The 17,372-nt window shown below is 34.5% G+C and overlaps 1 protein-coding gene across 1 annotated transcript in view; it reads right to left on the reverse strand.

Moving 5' to 3' along the window:
* PCLO (piccolo presynaptic cytomatrix protein) overlaps nt 1-17,372 on the reverse strand; it is a 385,912-nt gene that overhangs the window by 24,276 nt on the left and 344,264 nt on the right. Inside the window, exons 21-22 of the mRNA XM_028119600.2 lie at nt 16,826-16,955; nt 12,728-12,801 (exon numbers count right to left, since the gene is read on the reverse strand). Coding sequence (XP_027975401.2) covers nt 12,728-12,801; nt 16,826-16,955 — 204 coding nt within the window. The remainder of the gene's footprint in view (nt 1-12,727; nt 12,802-16,825; nt 16,956-17,372) is intronic.

Genomic DNA, 17,372 nt, shown 5'->3' on the forward strand with positions numbered 1-17,372 from the left:
ACTTGTTAGTACTATTTGATCGCTAGCTCTAATTTTTTATTCTTATATATCAAAAGTTTGAATCATTATACATTTTATGCCTTCTTTTTCAAAAATCAATTCTCCCATGTCCCAATCCTTCACTTTACCTCACCCTTGAAAAAAATCACCAAGAAAAACCTACTGTCAACTATTTTTCTGTTTCTTTGGTTCTTTCTATACTAGTTTCTTAAAATAATGTTGTATTGCCCTTATAATTTATTGATGTTTTATTTTGGTGGATGAAGATTTAGCCTTCCTCATACCTGCAACATAGTTACGTTGCAATCTTGATTATACTAATATTTGGTATTTACACTGACGTGACCCACATTGTTCATGTCTGAGACCATTTGGGTATTACACAGAGTTCTTTACTTAAATTTTTTTATTTTCCCTCAAAATTGTTAATTATTTTTGTTTTTATATATTTTACATATAAAATATATAATATATATTTATTATATATTATATATTTATTATATATATTTATATTTATATATTTTGTTCTATAGTTTGCTTAGGTTTCTGTGTACCTGCCCCTAATTGTTTGCAAAATATCCAAGAGTACTGAAACCCCTCTCAAAACCATTTTTCACTTGGTCAGACATATCATGATTTCTGTCAATTTCTCTTTTCCCCTCCTGCACGAACACCCCACTCATCCAGATAGGTAGCATAAGTAAAATTTTTGAGACCTAGCCTATCCATACTTGATGGATAGTTTGTGGATAGAATTTTAGTTACAACCCCTTCCACCTGGAATTTCAAGGGCATTACCCATTTTTCTAAATGTCTCTTTTGCTATTGAGAAATTATATGGATTCTTGTCCTTCCTCTGTATATACAATGTTTTTTAATTAATTGTCTCTAGAAATATTTGGAATCTTCTTTGTAGCTCTAGTTTTCTGAACTATTATGATGTTTTTCCAGCTGTAAGTCTCTTTCATTCTTTGTCTTTCCAATGATTAGATTTATTTTCTTTGATTTGGGGGAGCAATGTGCTAATTTTTGAATAATATTTCTCTCCATTCTTACTATTTTTCATGGAATTGCTATTAGTTAGAATTTGCACCTAGTGGCTTTATCATTTAATTTTCTCGTTTTAACAATTATAAGTTAATTGATAATTTCCCTCCAGTGAGATGCCAGTTTCACTGCAATGCCTATTTCATAACTTCTGACCATTTTTTTTACTCTCTTTAATTGAGCAAAATATGAGAGATCTTTAAGGAGACATTTATTTAGGATAATAATCATTTGGTGATCACATATAAATTTTTTTTTAGCCTGTTCATTATTTGCTTGTTGCCTTTGCTTTTGGTTCTTTTAACATATAAGTTTTATTATTTTTCCTGCAGCAAAACATCTATTATTTCTTTGATGGTTTATGGATTTCTTTTAATGCTTAGAAAGCTACCCTTCAAATGCCACCAAGGTTATACAAATAGTCTCCTAAATTTCTTCAAATATTCATATTATTTTTAACTTTATCTCCTTAATCGAATTTACAATTACTGGGCGTATGGTATAACCCAGTAGACTAATTTTCTTTTCTTACAGAAGAAAATTATCACATAAAAACTATTTGCAAAATAAACTTTTTCTACTAAATAAAAATGTCCATTTCATTTAAAATTTACAGTCGTATTATCATATATACATTATGTTATTTCATTTGGGTACATGTCTATTTTGTTAATACAATACTGTTTTGAGTACAGTTAAAATTTTATGGAAATTTGCAGCTTTAAAATTTTTCTTGGTAAAGCACATAGTGCCTATAATGTCATTGAGACTGATATAGTTAATTGGCCATACACATCAACATAGTTGAATGCTTTCCTTTCCAATTATTGCAGACCATCTTATAAATTTAAAATAGTTTTTCATGAAGTAGTTCTGTATCAATATTAAGACAAAAAATGTTAGGAAGTACAAGGGGCTAGAGTCAGATGACAGTAGATTATGTATCTGTAAATTTTAACCCAGACTGTTTAATTATGTGACTCTGAGTGCATGGTTTCATTGCTCTGAGTCTGTTTCCATAACTATAAAGTTGAAATAATTATTTCCTGTCTATATTCCTGACTGTTTTGTGACAAATGAACCAGATAATGTAAATGCATTTAGAACAAAATGAATACTAAATATCTATAATATATATACATCTTTGTTATTAATTTCCTACATCTATGGTAAGAGGATGCTCTTGGTTATATTCATTCAGTACCTTCTGCTATACTGTAATGTCCTTATCTTGATTTAAGAGCTGTTCTCTGATAAATAAATCGAGCACTAACTCCCAATGCAAGCATTTCAGGGACTTATAGGCAAAAAAACCCAAAAGACATTTAAAAAAATATTAAAAATTCCCATTAAAGATATTAATTTCTGAAAGTCTAAAATATTCTGGGCTTTAAGTTTGTTAATTGCCGGTTCTTTGATGTGTACTAAGGCTAAGAAATATCCAAGGTATCTTCCAGAAATTTATTGAACCTTTAGTGGTCCATCAATAACCTCCAGAGATGAATCCGGCTCAGAGTAAAGACCTAGAATGTTTTTTATAGTTCAAGATTAGACTACTTTTTAGTAGACATCTTCAATTTTACATTCCCAGTGAGTACTATGGGTCCAGAGATAAGTTGCACTGATTTTAAACCCAGGAAGTTTAGGGAAATATGATAAGGTCTAGGGAAGTCATCCTCAAGAGAGGGGAGGCATTCCTAAACAAGAGATTACATCAGAATTATTTGGGGGAAGAAGAGTATCTTGAAATACTGTAATAACAGTATTTGGAAACAAACTGCAAAACGTAGGACCCTAAAAATATCTTTTTAGGATATTTTTGGAATGCCAAAGGTTGAAAAAAAAAAGATCATTTTAGAGAACATGCGTTTAAAAGGCTTGGGAATCACTACTGGGTATATACCCCAAAGATACAAATGTAGGGACCCGAAGCGGTACATGCACCCCGATGTTTATAGCAGCAATGTCCACAATAGCCAAACTGTGGAAAGAGCCAAGATGTCCATCAACAGATGAATGGATAAAGAAGATGTGGTATATATATAATGGAATATTATGCAGCCATCAAAAGGAATGAAATCTTGCCATTTGCAACGACGTGGATGGAACTGGAGGATATTATGCTGAGTGAAATAAGTCAATCAGAGAAAGACATGTATCATATGACCTCACTGATATGAGGAATTCTTAATCTCAGGTGAGGGGTGGGAGGGATGGGGAGGCTGGGTGACAGACATTGGGGAGGGTATGTGCTATGGTGAGCACTGTGAATTGTGTAAGACTGTTGAATCACAGACCTGTACCTCTGAAACAAATAATACATTATATGTTAAAAAAATAAAGAAGATAGCAGGAAGGGAAGAATGAAGGGGAGTAAGTTGGAGGGGGAGACGAACCATGAGAGACGATGGACTCTGAAAAACAAACTGAGGGTTCTAGAGGGGAGGGGGGTGGGGGATGGGTTAGCCTGGTGATGGGTATTAAAGAGGGCACATTCTGCGTGGAGCACTGGGTGTTATGCACAAACAATGAATCATGGAACACTACCTCAAAAACTAATGATGTAATGTATGGTGATTAGCATAATAATAAAAAAATTAAAAAAAAAGGCTTGGGAAGAATTAGGCCAGCAGTAATCACTTACATGATACAGGTGATGATCAGAACAATGATAACCAGCATTTACTGACTATGAGTCACTACAGTGCCAGGCACATTACACTCCTTATTTCCATCACTTCCGGCAGCACACTGGTCAGGTAGGTACTACTGTTATCCTTACTTTTGTAGATTAGGTACCAGAGACTTCGAGAATTTCAGTAACTTGGCTAATACCATGCATATAAAAATTAGCATGTCCAAATTGGCATATTAAAATCTACCATGTCGATGGATAAGAAAATATATGTACTGATGTCAATTACCTCAAAATTACATTAGAGTTTTAATATAATTTCAATGAAAATTTATGTGGAATTTCCTCTGCTTCTCAACAAAGATTTAAAGTTCTTTTTAAAAAATAAAAAAAATAAACAGGTAAAAACGGTCCAATTTAAAAAACTGAAAATAAAATAGGATAATTGAGTAAGTGTGGCAGATACAGGTAGACAGAATGTCAATAAAATATTCCAGAAAGCCCATTACCAGACATAAATATGCTTGAAAATTTTGAGTATGAACGATGTGGCATCTCATATCAGTGAGGAAAAGAAATCTTATTCAACAAATGTTTCCAGGAAAATTGATTTGCTGTTATCTCATGACATGGAATAAAAGAAATTGACTTAGATAATTAGATATTACATTTCACACCACAAAAGAACTAGATAAAAATAGAAATCATTATGTACCTAATATCCTCAACTGGGTAAAGAATACCTAAACAAATAATTAAAGAAGAAATGATACACAAAATTATTTATAAATTTGACCCTGTGAATATTTGTATTTAAATTCATAAGCAAGAGTCAGGGATTGAAATTGCCATTTTAGGGGTATCTGGCTGGTGCAGTTGTTTAAATGTCCGACTCTTGGTTTCAGCTCAGGTCACGATCTCAGGGTTATGTCTTGACTTTGCCCCTAAATGCACTAAAATCCTCTGGCTTTCAATTTCTTTGTATATGCAGGGGTGGTGGGGCAGGAAACTAGTATATATTGTTACTGAGATTTTTCTTTTTCTGGTGGATAGAACTTAAGAGAGATAATGTTAGATGCTCCCTAAATATTATTACATTATGACTCTGAATCTAGATCCAAACTGAGACCTGTATCCTGAACTCTAGAGTCATAGTCAAACTACACAATATGTATTGTTTCTACTTGGATTTCACATATATACAGTTACCCTTGAACAACATAGGCTTGAATTGCACAGGTCCACTTACATGTGGATTTCTTTTATAGAGTACAGCATTGTAAATATTTTCCTTATGATTTTCTTGATATTTTCTTTGCTTCAATTTACTTCATTTTAAGAATATGGTATATAATATATATAACATACAAAATACATGTTAATTGACTCTTTACGTTATCAGTAAGGCTTCCGGTCAATGGTAGGCTATGAGTTATTGAGTTTTGGGGGGAGTAAAAGTTATACATGGATTTTCAACAGTGCAGGGAGTCCACATGCCTAACCCCTACGTTGCTCAAAGGTCAACCATACTTCAATCCCAAAAAGTCCTAAAAGATGATTTGAGGGGTGCCTGGGTAGGTCAGTCGGTTAAGTGTCTGCCTTCGCTCAGGTCCTGATCCCAGGGTCCTGGGAACAAGCCCCGCGTTGGGCTCCCTGCTCAGGGGCAAGCCTGTTTCTCCCGTTCCTCCCTGCTTGTGCTATCTCTCGCTATCTCTGTCACTATCTCTGTCTCTCTCTCTCAAATAAATAAATAAAATACTTTAAAAAAAGATGATTTGAACGTAAAAGGAGGTCTACCTTGTTCTTCCACAGAAAGATTCAATATTGTACGTGTTGAAACTGCCTAAATTCCTCACTAACATTTAATACTTCCCAGTGTTCACAGAAGCATGAACTTCCCTATCCAACCTACCTTTGTACAAATTTCCAGTTTCTCTGCTCTCCATTCACACCCTTTGCTCCAGTTTCACTTAATTGCTTTCTCCCTTACATATCTCGTATCCTTTCTTCCATTTGCATCTTTCTTCACTGTGTTCCTGCAGCAGGGAATTTGCCTCTCTCATTGCAACCTATTTAGATCTGGTCCATCTTTCAAAGCACCTGTAACCTCTTCCACAGAATCATGCCCCCTGACTCCCACGGATTTAGAAACGCTTTCCAATGGCCCAAATCCTAAAGCACATAATTTGCTCTTGAACTTATGAATCATTATCACAATTCTTCTTTGCATTATACTTATTAAAGGTAATAAAATATTTAACAGCAGGTATGGCAGTCTCCAGCCACTATGAATGCTTTGGCTCTACCCATTGACTGAGTATGCTCAACTTGCTCACTGGTCGATTATAAGATAGAACATCCTAGATCATAAGCCCTCTTGGATCAGCATATGTGTTGAATTGATCTCTGTAGCATCCAAATTTTGAACACAATGTCTTGCACATAATAGATATACTCATATTTAGCTCTGATCAACTATAGATATACAAAAACAAAGGATATGTATTAGCAAACTCAGGGCAAGAAGCTCACAGAAAAGCAAACATATTCAATCCACTGAAAACAGTTTTATAATATAATGTGCATATGTTGGTCAATTTTTAAGCACAATTTGTGGACGGTAAGTAATCAAATGATACAGAATAATCCACTAACCACATTTCCCTTGATCACATCCTGACCTCAGAATTGAGATAAAAATCAAATAACATCACATTTTCTTAATGATTTTAACAAAACATCTACAATGATAAATATATTGTAAATAAATTTTGTCCATCATCTTCAATAAAACTGAACTTAAATAAAGATAACTTTTTATTTAAAAATTAAGTCCTTGAGTAAGAGATACAAAATTCTAGTTATAAAATAAATAAGTCACAGCAATGAAAAGTACAGCATAGGGAATATAGTTACTAATAGTATAATAACATTATTTGGTACAGACAGTGACTACACATCATGGTGAGCACTGAGTAATGTATAGAATTGTCAAATCATGATGATGTACACTTGAAACTGATATAATATTGAGTGTCAACTATACTTCAATAATAAGATTAATTAATGCCTTGAAAGATCATTCTTGACATCAGTAAAATGAACAGAATCAGGAAATTCCAGAATAATAAAAGAAGTGATATACAAAAGACAAAAACAAGACATTTCATATTTAATTTGAAATTTCCTTAGTCTAATTAGAAAGAGAGCCTGAAGAAATGGAAATAAATGTCTAGCGGGTGAAATGAATTTTTCTTCAGGATCAAGATTATAACTATTATCTGAGTTTGGGGAACTCTACTAGGAGCTCAGAAGGGCAAGGACTAAGTCACATTCTACACTGCAGCCCAGGGCTGATCCCAGTGCTGGTCACAACAGGTACTCCATAAGTATTTGCTGAGTAACCTGTGGGGGTGCCCTTATAACAGCTGTTATTATGTTCTAACTGAGAGCCTTTCAGAGTGTGTTGTATTTTCCTTTTTGCGGGCTAATATTTAAACAACCCAGGTGGTCATGGAAAGAGGGAAAATTAAATGAATATTAAAAAAAAAGAAAATGGAAAAAATCTTTAAAAAGAATGTTTCTCAGAACAGGATAACAAGATAGAGACTCCAACCCTGAGGCCTCGATTTTTATTGGTTTAATGCAGGAAGTCATTACTGTTCTGTACTTGTTTCATGGACTTTGTAAAACACGTTCATTCACCTTAAAGGCACTCGTACTACTCACCACTGGAGCTATGTAAAAAATATATGTGTGTGTACAATAGACTTGGGGTGCCAGTTAAAATGAGATTGTTGCTGTCATCGTAGACTTTCATTATTTCTACATAAATTGTTATGCTTTTTCAACAACAACCAAAAAACCCCTACTTCCAGTAAGATGTTGAATCGAATCTTGTTCTCTGTCCTACCCCCTGACCCCTTCCTCCTTGGGTTAGCATTATTGGTGATGTGCTTTCACAGACTCAATTATTTGAAAACATTTGTGGGTTGAGTTGAACATATTTCTATAATGGTAGAGGTTTATTTGTTCTGGCCCAGTGAAAATGGAAATTGAGTGATTAAATTAAGGCTTCTAAAGATACTTAAGAAAATAAATTATGTATTAGAGTTATTTGTTTTTTAAATACATGCAGCCAGGCAAATTAAACCTCACGCAAAGTGTGATTCTTAATGCCTGCTGCTAAAGCTTGCGAACCCCTGGTTTGGGAGAATAAATGCGTGAAGCCAGGCACTATATCTAATATACATGGATGCCCACCAACAAACAGTAACACTCTTAAATATATCTAATTAAAACAATGTAGGAAAGGGCCGGATCATCTATTAAGGGTATTGGAGGGTTTTAGTGTAAATTGGGAAAACACTTGACATTACAATTGGGAAGGTTAATTGATTTGATCCAAATTTTTAAGAGAAGTGGTCTTGTATAGCTCTTCCGAAGAGTGCATGATATTTTGTCAGTCTTGACTAGTATCACTCTTGGATGGAATCCAAATGGCCCTCTTCTATATTCACTTGTATTTATTTTTTTTTTAAAGATTTTATTTACTTATTTATTTGAAAGAGAGCTAGAAAGAGCAGGAGCCGGGGGTGGAGTCAGGTGGGGTGGGGTGGGGTGGGTGGCTGGGGAAGGACAAGCAGACTCCCTGCTAAGCAGGGAGCCTGATGTGGGGCTCCATCCCAGGGCCCCGGGATCATGACCTGGGCTGAAGGCATATGCTGAACTGACTCAGCCATCCAGGTGCCCTTATATTAACTTTTAATTTAATTACAGCTACAATGTAAGGGATGTTAATCATGTGCCAAACACAGTGTTTATTTGTACTTTACGTTGTACACTTATTTAAATTGTGAAAGTTCAACCAGTCATTAGCAGAGACAGTCTACAGGAGTATTACCATTTTTTTTTTACTACAACTTAGGTTGGAACTCTAGAACCTATGACTGATCTCATATTCTGACCCACTGAGCATGAGATTAATCAGCATGAGATTAAAATTTATGAGAAACTGCAATAGGGAAGATGCAACATTATTGGAGAAAATGACTAAGTGGAAAATGATTTTTTAAAAAATCAGAATGCAGAATAAATAGATTTACTCAGTAAGTAGAACAAGGACATGACTAGCATCAAAAAAATATCTATAACATGCTCCACATAAAATTTCAGCCCCATAAAACATGACTTTTTGTATTCTGTACACTGTAATTCCAAAACAAGAATGAGAATGTTGTAAAAACAAACTGTCCACTAAGGTGACTACTTAAAATCCATGATATACTCTGATCTAAAGTATGCATGTCTTTGTAGATCAGTGTTCCCTAGAGTGGACCAAGGTATGCATAAAACAAAGTGCTTAAATGGGTAATATGAAAGAATCAAGGGGTAGTAGAACACTCAAGAAAATCTTACTAAGTGACAATTTTTCTGGTGTCCTGATGAAGAATTTAAAGGAGAAAAAAATCCAGTCAAGAAACTAAATATTAGGTCTAAAACCAAACTGAACTAACTCTGTTTTGTTTGTTTGTTGTTCTCCCACAAACTGGCTATATATGTTGACTGACAACAAGAGGACGTGAAAGCAATCCTCTGGATTGCTCAAAATAAAATGTATGTCATAAATATACCTGAATTACAGCACAGAGTTGATTCTATATTTCTATGGGGACAAAGCAAAATCTTGTACGTTTTCTTCTTATCTGCTTAGAGTAATTAAATTCCTGTATAATTTAATAATTTTCTCCCCACTCTCTATGTATTCTTTTTTTTTTTAAGAGTTATTTATTTTGAGAGAAAGAGAGATCATGTGCATGGGGTGGGGGGAAGGGCAGAAGGATAGAGAGAATCTCAAGCAGACTCCCCACTGAATGCGGAACCTGACATAGGGCTCTATTTCATGACCCTGAGTTCATGACTTGAGTGGAAACCAAGAGTCAGACACTTAAACCAAATGAGCCACCCAGGCGCCCCTCTATGTATTCTTTTAAATTTATAATTGTTTGTAAGGTTAAATACTTATTACAGATTTCTTCTCCATATTATTAGCAATCTCTTATATATCTCTTATAGTTGGACATCTTCATGCCCAACTTCATATAGATATGTAAATTATAAATTTGCTTATTGTCCAAATTTCAGAAGTAGCCCAGTCAAAAATAATCTGTCCAAAATATTGTTACTAAAAGGGCACATAACTATAAATGACTCACATTAGATTATGTATTCCATCTTATCCCCATCCTCAACCTCCAGCCCTCTGCTCAATAACTAATCTGAGTTTAACTACTGATAAGAGTCAGTTCACTAAAATATAAACATATTGACTCATAAGTTTAAGTAAAATATAAAATAGCTTATGACTGGCTCCTTCTTGTGGGACTGATGGGAAAGAAGAAAGCAGCATTAGGATGAACAATTTTTGTTCATTGACAGTTATTAACATTTATAATAAGATAATTTATCTATAAACTTTAAAATTAAAAGTAAAATTAAGTAATTCAACTTTGAAAAAAGGGCACATGAATTGCTTCTCTAATTACCTGAATTCTAAAGTCACATGAAAATCAGTGGGCATTATTTTCATATATTATTGTATCATTTATTCATTCACTCAACAAACATTCTTTTTTTTTAAACCAAAAACATGAAAAGCTTTATGTATTCAAAGGAAATGATTTAAAAACCGTGAGGGAAATTACAAGAGAAAATAATCAATGGAACATTGTGCTGTGCTTTTTTTTTATGTTATATTAATCACCATACATTATATTATTAGTTTTTGATATAATGTTCCATGATTCATTGTTTGTGAATAACACCCAGTGCTCCATGCAGTACGTGCCCTCTTTAATACCCATCACCAGGCTAACCCATCCCCCCACCCCCCTACCCTCTAGAACCCTCAGGTTGTTTTTCAGAGTCAATAGTCTCTCATGGTTCGTCTCCCCATCCGAGTTCCGCCCCCCTCCACCCCTGTGCTCTTACTGCTTGAAAAGATCCGATTCAGTATTAACCAAAGTCCCTGATGGATGGCATATAGAAGTTCAACAAACATTCTGGAAGCGACTCTATGGGTAAGGCTCTCCTGCTAAGTGCTGGGCCACCAGGATGACTAAACCATAGCTCTAGTCTAAATATTCAATATAATGGAGGAGACAGGCATAAAAACAGGTAAATTTAAGTCAAAGAGCAATGATAACAAAATATGCAAATTGTGGTGCAGACAGGAGCAGATCCGGTTAGTGGTAGAAGAGCATAGGAGGAGAAGGAGGCAAAATCTGAAAGAGGGTGAATTAAGTTCAGGACATACGTAATTTGATTCATCTATGGGATCTCGAGGCAAAATGTAGCACTGGCCCTACACCTCTGGGCCCTTAGTTTCGTTCTCCAGCTTCCCTCTGCTCTCCTATCAGGGTAGCTGTCCCCTTGGCTGCTTCCCAGGCTTCCCTGGCAGTTGGCTTCCAGCGGGATTGATCAGGCATTGGCAGAGATTGGAGAATGGGAAGAAGGAAGTAACCAGGATATTTCTCCCCATCCTCGTCTATCTCCAGATGTATTTCTAGCATTTATTGTTTCTCTTCCTTGTCTCCTGCTCCCTGCAATTCAGGCTTGCCCTGGTTTCAGCTCTCAGGACAGTCACTTCCTTCTGCCACCTCACAAGTTCTGCTATTTCACTGCCACCTGCTCAGTTTCTCAGGGATACCATGAGTATATAGTCATTGCCAGCCATCAGCTTCCTCTATTTTAAATATTCAGAGTGGTTTCCATTTTCTTGGTTGGACGCCTGGCAGATATGAACTATTGGAGGCTGAATTCCAGGGAGTCTGGAGGGTAAATTTGGAACTAATCAACATATAGATGAGAATGGCTGAGTTTATGCAGAGAGAGAGTGTGTAAAATGGTTGGTAGATTGAGGGTGGAACCCTGGGGAAAATGGCAGCAGATAAAGAAAACACAGTCTTTGAATGAATCTAAAGAAAAACTTTCAGTCGAATCAGAAAAATGTGGTATCTACTAATCCACAAGGAACCTTGGCATCATTAGCATCCAGCATTTGCCAGATGAGGTTTCTGAAGACAGATCAGGTCACCAGTTAGGTAACGGGACCAGATTTGAAATCCAAATCTGGGTTTCCTATTTCTTCATCGAGTGTCTTTGTGATACTGTGCCATTAATCATTCTCTTTCATAGCAGGTGATTTGGCATCATTTGCTTGGGTTCAAGTTACTTGCTCTTATCTTGTGTGATATTTGCACTTCAGTCTCTTCTTATGTAAAACTGGTATATGGTATTATTTACCTTTATAGGTAATTTTAAGAATTAAATGAGATAATACATGAAAAGTACTTAGAATAGTATAAAGTAATTAAGACAGTTGAAATTACCGAGAAGTTGTGCAATCCAAGAGGGATAACAGTGCTGTCAGATCTTATCACAATATTATGAAAGATAAGCTAGTCATTGTTCACCTTACAGATACTGAATATGTGTCTGCTGAAGTTAAAGATTCTCTTGCATTTTGTAATACATTTACCATTTGTTTAACAAAACCAAATTTAAGTTCAAATTGGGTTTTCACTTTAGAAGTTACTTTAGTCATTTTTTTCCTATAAAATGATTTTTATACCATTAGTTTCTTCTGAGCTCCATACATTTAAGATTTTCCATTTTAAGTGATGTTTCATGATTTATTTTCTATTTGCATGGTATTTTAACAAAAATTTTTTTAAAAATCTCAACAAAATATTTGTTTTTTACTGAGAAAGTCTTCTGATTCTCTCTCCTGTCATCCTTTTCACTCTTCTTTCTTGTTTAACTTTTTAGTATCCCCTACGTACTTAATGTTAAATATAAATCAAGAAATTGGGAAATTGTTAAATGAAATTACAAAGTAATTCTAATCTACTAGGTAACACAGAGAATGGTGCTATACTTCCCAGTGCTGTTGCCATTAGCACATAGAAATTTACATTTATATTCGAAGAGAAACAAATCAAACACTTGTAGTGTAACATGTAGATTCAACAAATTTTAACTTACCTTCCGGGTCTGCAAGTCCCACTCCTACTCCTGGCTGTTTTACAGGTTCTTGCCCATTCTGCCCCATCTTCCCTCTGTTTAAAAAGAAAATAAAAGGTTATATATTTAGTTATGCTCTCCTAAATGCAAATGAGAAGACCAAGTTCCCCAAAAATAGAATGACATTATATATTCAGACCTGAAATAAATTACTTGAATGGCAAGTCTAAACACAATAAATTGCTCTGTATCATGTTAATTTTAAAATAGGGGCTTGTTTCTTATTCTTACTTAGTCTGAGCATAATACCTCAAAATTCAGTGTTTTATGATTGACTCACTTATTAAAGATCAGACTATCATGAAATTATCAAAATTTTTTGAGAATTGGGGTGTTGTTTCTTTATTTTTATTTTTTTTGCATTTTAAAAATTATTATTATGTTATGTTAATCACCACACACTCCATTTTTAACTCAAGAAGTGAGAAGAGTTTTTACATCTTTATGTTTTGTTATGATGACGTGTACAGACCCTTTGGTGAGAAGGGAAATGTTGAATTAAATAACTTGCAAGAATAATATTGTAATAACACAGATCTTTATTTCACTTAGTGACTTTCAGATCCTGTCGCTGTTTTCAGCTGTGTATAGCGTATTAGCTTTTGAAGTCAGACCTCCTGGTTTCTGCTTCTGGCTTCACTATTTCATGCCGTGTGTAATCTAAGGCAAATCTACTTAATCTGGTGAATCTATTTCTTCTTTTGTAATAAAAAGATAGTAACACTAGCTAGCTTTGGGGTAGGACAAAATCACGTGGAAAACAGTACTTAACACAGTGCCTGAAACATCATAAAATTCAATAAATAGAAAATATTAATAGGTAGGTATGCACATAATGGCTTTAGAATTCAGCCAGAGTCTACTACCCTTTTAGTTTCAGCCTCGAACTTTCTGGAAGGCCAAATCGGTGAAGAATTCATGATACTCTGAGCACTGTGTGTTCAGAATATTGATAATGTAACAGCCCAAACACTATAGGCTACTTCTTATTTTTTCAGTAACAGAAAAAGCTACATGGCATAGAAAAGATTTTGGAATTGCCTTTATACATACATAAGATGTTCTAAAACGATGAAATAAAAACACCTAAGTTTTAAAAAGGGTGTTTGAACAAAAGAACTCCTCGATACTATACTTTCTAGACAATAATTCTAACAGCAGGATTTGCTCACAATTAATTCTTACTTTCACAAAAATATTTGGTTTGCTGAATTTGCTGAGAATGTGATCATATTTCTTTCTTAAGAATCCAATTCATCTCACTTGAAAACTACCCTAAAGATCCTACCATTCTATAGAGATGGTTCTGCACATAATGAAAGGAATAGATATAAACTCAGAAATTATTTTATCTTGCAACCCATTACATTGTTCCATTATGACAATTCTAGGTCAAAGGTTTAAACACAAATTTTTATCAAGTGTGAAGGACTTGAAAAAATGTTAGAAATCATATATATACTTATATACATATAGATACAGTCTGCATCTGAATATGTGCCAAAAAAGTCTTGATTAAGCAATAAAAGGAACTTCAATTTGTGTAATTGCTTCAATGAGATTCAATACAAGTAGATGATAAATTTAAAAAAAATTTGCTCTGTTCCGATCAGACAAGAGAAAATCTTCATAACTCAGTAGCAATCTTACCGTGAGCAATACTAACAGAGGGAACCAAACGTCTTGTTACTGAGTCAAACTCAAATGAAAAGGAAAATCATTTTAGGAGTGTTCATCTAACAGATGAGAGTACTGAAAAATTACTCTTCTATATATGTCAAATTTTAACAAAATAATTATAATTTTTAGTAATAGTAAAATTTGGGTAATTTTTTATTTGATCTCACATCCTAGGTTTCGAATTTTAATGGTATCTGATATTCAGCTGCAGTCTTTGTTTCTAATGAAAACGGATTTTAACATTAGGTGCACAGGGAAAATGTGTATGAGAGGCATTTCTAAGATCTTACAGGTACTTCTGCAGCATCATGAAGCTAAATAAAATACGAAGGAAACTTGACTGTGGGTTATGTGAAGGATGCAATTTTTCTGAATTCCCGGGAAATAATCTTCAGCTCAGAACATGTGGACTACACAGTTTGTAATTTATATTTGTTAATCAATAACCGAACAGTTATTGAACTCTTATGTTAGCCTAAGCAATAATTGTGTTAGACACAAAAGGGCATATAAAAGAAATACCAAATACTGCTTTAGAAAAGAGAATTTTCTTTGTGCTCAGATGGCAAAACAATGGTGTGTCCGAGGCAGTTTTGAAAGGCTTTAAGGAAAATGGGAAAAACAAAATTGGAATGTGGTATGTATGTAAAAAATACATAATCTAGTTCTACTTCAGATATTCAGATATTGAGGAAATAACGTGCTTTTTCTCTGGAAGTTACAACTTTATCATCAGTGTTAAATTATTTGAAAGGTATGGATAAATTGGAAGGATATTAAGTGATGTGTGGTTAAAAAAATCACAAACTCATATGATATTCACAGTCTAGAGAGAGAAATGTAATGAATTTGCTGAAATTCTCTTCATAAAAGATCATCAGAGAAAGAGGAGTAATGAGATCAGACTCCTTTTAGAAGTAATGTCCAATAAAAGAGAACTGATTAAATATAAATAACTATTGAATCCATAGCCTAAGTCTTAAAAAAAAAAAAAGATTGGCAGGTGATCCAATAATGTAACAATTTAAGTAGGAAAAATATAACTTGAAAATCATAAAATATAAATACATTTTTCACTGTAGAAACCCCTTTTCCCCATTATTTTGCTTTTGTAATCTGAGCCATTATATAAATATTGGGGGTATTCTGGACAATAGAAGGAAAGATTTATAAAAACCTTGACACTAAAACAAAGAGAAATAGAATTCCACTCCCAGAAATGGCTTCACGCAACACTGGAGAAAATGAAGAAGATCCTTTAAGAAGGGCCCAGATCAGGGGTCTGCAAACTCCATAGGGAGCCAGATAGGAGATGGTTTGAATGGTCCTGTACTCAGGTCTGCCTCTATAGGGCAGAAGCAACATTAGGCAACACATAAGCAAATGGGTGTGGCTTCCAATAAAACTTTATTTATGGACACTGAAATTTCAGTTTCATATAATTTTTATGTCTCACAAAATGCGATTCTTCTGGTATTTTTTTGCCCCCAAATATTTAAAAATGCAAAGGCCAAATTAGCTCACAGTCCTCTCAAAGCTAAATTCTCCCTGACCTAGATCCCGGAGATGGATGGTCCAATGACGTTTTTTAAAACCTAGAAAACTAGTTCCTTAGGAGGAGAAGGAAAGGTTGGAAAGTCTAGATTTTGATATTGGAACAGACATAACCAACATATGTATCTTGGATGCTGCTAACTTTTGCCACCAACATGACTAAGCCCATTCTAACACATCCTAAACACAATCTGCTTTCGTTTTGCATTCGATCTGCAATATCATTTTCTTGAGGCTTAACACATTACCAATGAACTTTATTCCAAGCTTATCTACTGGGGACCCTGTATTACTTGATATTTGTTGTGGAAAATATGGAAACACTTCAAAATCTTCCTTTTTAATTGTGGAAAGATTACTGAAAAGCCTCTATGAGGAGCCCAATGTATTATCTGTTTCAAAAACGATATATGAGCTCTTAAAATATGTTTAAATCTCTCCTGATTCAAAGTAAATTAATTTAAGTTTATCTCAAACACCAATAATATTTGTGTTTGATCATTATATGATTACCTCATCAAGGGACTACTACTGCTGAACTTCATTTAGTTATTATTGTAGCAGTTTTTCCATTAAATACAGATTGCACTGATTAAATAGTCCTGGAAGTGACCAGCAGTCATCCTTAGAATTAACTAAATTAACCCAATCTTTCCCGAACAGTCTATTTTCTATGGAGGCAAACACAGTTGTATTGCTTCAGGGACAATGAGTCGAACTGGATAATTATCTAGTTATTTCCTGTTAAGTGTTAAGCAAAGCTTACTCATGTTATAACTTTGTAGTGGAAAAAAAAAAAAGAAAAAGAAAAACCCCCACACTTACATCCGTGGAATAGGAAATAGATTGGTCTCCCCTGCAGTGTTGCCGCTTCCTTCACTGTCCACGCTATACCCGCTGCCGGAGGAGCCAGTGGACACGGAGCTTTCTGCAGGCCGGTGATTGGTAGGCTTTGCTGCATGGTGTGGGAAGAGTCAACACCACAGTCAATCAATGAAACTCCCATTGATCTCCAAAGGCATCATTCTACGTTTTCTTCATTTACATGGATAATGAAACAGCTCTAGCAAGAACTCCACATGTCTTAATCTGCCTGTCATTTTCTTTTCCTTAACCAATAAGGTGCTGTGGTAACACTAAGGACTTGATTATTTTTATTGGACATCGAGGTAAAACAAAACAAAACAAAACACAATTGTTTCTAGGGCTAAATCATCAGATTTTTAGACTGAGTTAAATAGTATGTGACCAGTCTATTACTATTATCAGTATTACTGGTTCTCTTTGTGGTTTATTTGTACAGTATTACAGTAAGGACAAACAAATATGAATTTGGCTATTTCCTGGAGAAAGGAGTTTAGAAAGACTTGGG

This window comes from Eumetopias jubatus, unplaced genomic scaffold (assembly GCF_037043125.1).
Source record: "Eumetopias jubatus isolate StellerSeaLion01/CBP00866 unplaced genomic scaffold, mEumJub1_p1.0 scaffold_14, whole genome shotgun sequence".
Lineage (NCBI taxonomy): Eukaryota > Metazoa > Chordata > Mammalia > Carnivora > Otariidae > Eumetopias > Eumetopias jubatus.